This window comes from Myotis myotis, unplaced genomic scaffold (assembly GCF_014108235.1).
Source record: "Myotis myotis isolate mMyoMyo1 unplaced genomic scaffold, mMyoMyo1.p scaffold_m19_p_6, whole genome shotgun sequence".
NCBI classification, from domain to species: domain Eukaryota; kingdom Metazoa; phylum Chordata; class Mammalia; order Chiroptera; family Vespertilionidae; genus Myotis; species Myotis myotis.
The window spans coordinates 18,088,480-18,093,041 of NW_023416368.1; the positions used below are offsets into that span (position 1 = coordinate 18,088,480).

The 4,562-nt window shown below is 56.8% G+C and overlaps 1 protein-coding gene across 1 annotated transcript; it reads left to right on the forward strand.

Moving 5' to 3' along the window:
- The first annotated feature begins 967 nt into the window (after positions 1-967).
- On the forward strand, positions 968-4,296 carry HAND1 (heart and neural crest derivatives expressed 1). Its single transcript, XM_036314115.1, has 2 exons — positions 968-1,735; positions 3,330-4,296. Exons 1-2 carry the CDS (start codon positions 1,193-1,195, stop codon positions 3,432-3,434), a joined length of 648 nt encoding a protein of 215 aa, XP_036170008.1. The 5' UTR covers positions 968-1,192; the 3' UTR covers positions 3,435-4,296.
- Positions 4,297-4,562: the final 266 nt, after the last annotated feature.

A 4,562-nucleotide genomic window follows, 5' to 3' on the forward strand; every position in this document is an offset into this window, starting at 1 on the left:
TCGCCCTGGGAATTCCAGGTCCGAGCGGAGCCCAGGGAGAGGCTCCTGAGCAGAGGCTGGGACAGGCCCTGGCCCGAGGGGAAATAGCGGAGGTCCGAACAGCGTCATTGCGGTGCGTGTCCGAGGGTGCGCTCCTCCCGCCGAGGGAGCCTGGCGGCCAGTGCGGATGTCCTCGGCGCGTGTACACCGCTCACTTCTCGCGGCGTGAGCCTTGGCACTGGCGTCTTGTAGAGAATCGAACCTTCTCAAGCGACGGCGACTCGGCGGAGCAGTCGGACGCGAGCCGGCCCGTGGCGCGGAGCGGCGGCGATCTGCCACAGTGCAACCGACTTGGCTGGAGTTGGCGGGCGCAGGACCCGTGCGGAACTGCTCCCACTCCGGCGGGAGGGGGCTCGTGACTGGGGTGGTTGGGGGGGGGGGGGGACGCCAGGGGCCTACCCTGCCTCCACAGCGATCCCTCATCTTCTGCCTCTGACGCCAAGGGGGGCAGCGGAGTTCGGGACTGGCGACCTCTGGGATTCCCGTTTTAAATTCTGGAGGGTCTAGCTAGAACAAGAACCTTTCTTTCTCTGGCCGTTTCCCTGTGTGAAGTCAAAGGGTGGGCTCTAGAAGACCTTTTCGCAAGGTGACTCTAGATTTTCCCCCTTGGTTTTGGGGGAGCGGGTGGCAACCACCTTTCAGGGCGCTGCCAGGCCTGTGCCTCGAGTCCGCTGCCCCTGTCTCCCCCACCCCGGCCGAACACCCGGAGGGGGAGGGGCGAGGAGGGCCGCCTCCCTGTCCCCCCCGCAGGCAGCCTGGAGGCGAGTGGCTCAAGCTGAGCTTAAAAACAGGGACGGCCACCCCCACCCCCCTGCCATTGGTTCCAGGGAGAGGTTGACATCAAAGCCGTGGCCTTATATAAGCCAGACCCTGAAGGGGAGGCCGCAGAAGGGTTAAACAGGTCTCTACGCCGCATCTGTATCTGTAGCCTCAGTTCGTGGCACCGCCACGGAAGCGGCAGGCTGCGCGTCTCTTCCTTAGCCCGGCCCGGGACTCTCCCCAAGCCCGCGCACCCACCGCCTTGTCTGGGACTCTCCCAAGCCCGCGCCCCCTCGGGAGCGCCGCCGCGAGCTCACGGGTGGCCTCGGTCGTCTCGGGAGTGCATGGGGCGGCACTAAGTGGGCTGGCGGTGCAGACCAGGTGCCGCTCCAACATGAACCTCGTGGGCAGCTACTCACACCATCACCACCATCACCACCCGCACCCCGCGCACCCGGTGCTCCACGAGCCCTTCCTCTTCGGCCCCGCCTCGCGCTGTCACCAGGAGCGGCCCTACTTCCAGAGCTGGCTGCTGAGTCCCCCTGACGCTGCTCCGGACTTCCCCACCGGCGGGCCACCACCCACAGCAGCGGCGGCCTCTGCCGCTTACGTCCCAGACGCCAGGTCCGGCCAGAGCCCGGGGAGCCTGGAGGCCCTCAGCGGCCGCCTGGGCCGGCGGAAAGGCTCAGGACCCAAGAAGGAGCGGAAGCGCACGGAGAGCATTAACAGCGCGTTTGCGGAGCTGCGCGAGTGCATCCCCAACGTGCCGGCCGACACCAAGCTCTCCAAGATCAAGACTCTGCGCCTGGCCACCAGCTACATCGCTTACCTGATGGACGTGCTGGCCAAGGACGCACAGGCCGGCGACCCTGAGGCCTTCAAGGCCGAAATCAAGAAGGTGGATGGCGGTCGCGAGAGCAAGCGGAAAAGGGAGCTGGTAAGTTCGGGGGCCTCTAAGCTCCAGCCCAGGGCGCGAGCGGTGGGCACCGGCAGGCGAGCGCGCAGTGGAGGAGCCTGTGTTGCGGTGTGCGAGATTTTGAGAGGCTGCGGGAAGTTCTGAGATGGTCGAAATGTGGGATTGTGTGCGTGAGGGAGAAAGATTAACATATGAACGCAATGAGGGATACTGTTTGTAAGGCTGTGAACGAAGACATAGTCTTAACTTTTTTGGAGGGGCTATGGAGTCCCTTTTAAGAATCCATTGGAAGCTTAAGACCCGGAGAAAATACACATATATTTCGCTTCCAATTTCGAGGGTTCTTAGCTCCCCCTGGCTCTCCTGGAAGCCACTTTAAGAATGCTGTAGGAGTTCCTTACTTAATGTGCCTGAGTGTGAATTTATGCTTACGGACTTAGTTACTGTTTTCAAAGGACCTTTGCTGGAGAGGCTAGTCTACCTCCATCCTCCTATAGACAGGGAAACTGAGGCCCAGAGTGGGACTGGAGGTGAAGGCCACCTACCTGAGGAGTCAGAGATGCAGCTGGGGTAAAACAAGTCAGGTCTTCTACTCTCAGTCCAGAGCACCACTTCCCACGGGCTAGTTCCAAGGGCGACCTTGATGGTTTGGTGTGTCAACATCAACAAGGGAGAGTCTCACTAACTTCTTTTGGCTTTGGAGATCACAGCCTCTACTTGGCCTTTCTCCATCCTCTCCAGTGAGGGAGACATTTTCTGAAGCCTGATTCTGCTAGCCCAGAGCTGTGGAACCTCAGAGGGTGGAGATTTCCAGGCTAGAGAACTAGTTTCTCTAGGTTAGTCCGCTCCGGCTCAGGCTGCTGCCGGAGGAAGCTGACTAGAGAGCCCCGCTGGGTTTGGTCTGACCCGAAGAGGCTGTAGCAAACTAGGGAAAGCTCAACTGGGGAGACTGGGAAAGATAGGCATGGAGTCCATAAACCTCTGCCCTTAGCTAGAGGAGATGCAGGCCCAGCAACGCCTCGGTGGCAGTAGTTACTGGATTATTCCCACCTTCTACACTTCACCGCCTCTTTCAAGAATCGAAGCTGGAGAGCGGGGAAGGGGGTGTGGGATAGTAGGCCAGGCCGAGTACCCTTTGCCCAGCTGTCTGAAGCTACCCAGCACCAGCGGGCGGGTGGGGATCCAACCCAGTGTCCAAGCCCAGGGGCTAAACCAGATTGGAAAGCCCGGGGTCTGTGTGGGGAGAGCAGGTCCTTGAGCGTGGGCGGGAAAACTGTGGGTTCTCACCCCTCCCATTCCAATCCCTGCAGTCTCTCTCCGGCGCCATCACGCCAAACCTAGGCGCATCAATTTCACTAGACACAGAAAATTCTCATTATGGAACCCCCAGCAGCTGCCCAGCCCATACTGCCCCCACCCCCGGACTTGGAGCATAAAGGCAAATTTTATGAGCTTGTTTGCCTATTTCACAAACAGAAATCCGTCACTTATTTAAAGGCTCCCAGTTACTGCTCCCAACACCTTTCTCCCGACCCCACTCTACGCTCTGGCGACTGGAGCAGAAAAATTTAAACCTGTCTCTCTCGCCTCTTTTTTTGTGCATGTCCTCTGGCAGCAGCAGCACGAAGGCTTTCCTCCTGCCCTGGGCCCAGGCGAGAAGAGGATTAAAGGGCGCACAGGCTGGCCACAGCAAGTCTGGGCGCTGGAGTTAAACCAGTGAGCCAAGGCTCGCGCAGAGGACCCCACCACCGCGGCCGACCCCAGAGGCCCGGGAGGAGAGGAAGGAGACGAGCGCCAGGCTCTGGGTACCAGGGGCTTATGGGGCGCGTCCTGCCGAGCCTCTGCTGTGTGCTGGCAGGTCACTGGCTGCAACAACACACTTGGATCGCACGTGCAATGTCATTTGAAATTGTTTTTAATACATTAAGAGAAAGAGAAATATATATATCCACCCCCCATAACCAAGAGGGCGGCTCTTGGCAGCACTATATATGAAAGGGAGAGACTGTGGGACTCCGGACGAGTGGCTAAGATGCACCCTTCCAACCCTTCTGGGGCGAATTTGGAACCCCCAGCACCTTCCCCACTGTGCTATCTGGCTCTCTTTCTAATTCCCTCTGGTTCCAATCAAAACCCTTGAGTGCTCAATTCCCTACTTAAAATGCAATAAGAGGAATCAATCAATAGTTTACTGCCAAGAACAGAGAACCAGGTCGGGAAGATGGAGGGCTGCCTTTTGTTATTAATCTCCCTCAAACAGTGGTGTTTTTATTTTATTTTAATTTTTTTTGTCGCTGCACTTCCTACTTAGCTCCAAGGGAAACACATTTTCCCCTTCCTTCTTTCCTTTCTTTTCTCCTTCCTTCTTTTCTTTCTTTTTCCTTCCTTCCCCTAGTTCCCTCCCTCCCTTCATTTGTAAATAAAAGCTTTTCCCAATGTTGAAAAGTTTTTATGTATTTAAACTACCTACGATGCCTGCTGTGCTCAGGTGTTTGTTTATTCCCCCATCCCCACCCTTTTTCTACCTCAAATCTATATGACCACTCACCACCCTCTCCCCTTGCCAAAGCAGTATCTATGCTCTTGACCAATAAAACATTTTCTGAAATCGGAGGAAGCCTGTGTGATGTCTTGGTGGGTATCCCTGGCTTCATTGTTTCTGCTAGGTAGAGAGCCTCCCGCTCCTACTTTATTCGATAAATGCCAAAGCAAACTACAAGTCACGTCAAAGGGAGGGGCAGATAACGGACTTATTCCTTGAAGGAAGAACAAAGCTCTCCTTAGAACATAACTGTGGGACAGGATAACTTCAGTGAACTCACAGAAAGGAAAACTAGAAAGGAATTAG

Bases quoted from the DNA above. Each gene is read 5' to 3' on its own strand.
- HAND1 (XM_036314115.1), top strand. From the start codon at position 1,193: ATGAACCTCGTGGGCAGCTACTCACACCATCACCACCATCACCACCCG. The intron at 1,736-3,329 runs GTAAGTTCGGGG...GTCCTCTGGCAG, and splicing joins GCAAGCGGAAAAGGGAGCTG to CAGCAGCACGAAGGCTTTCC.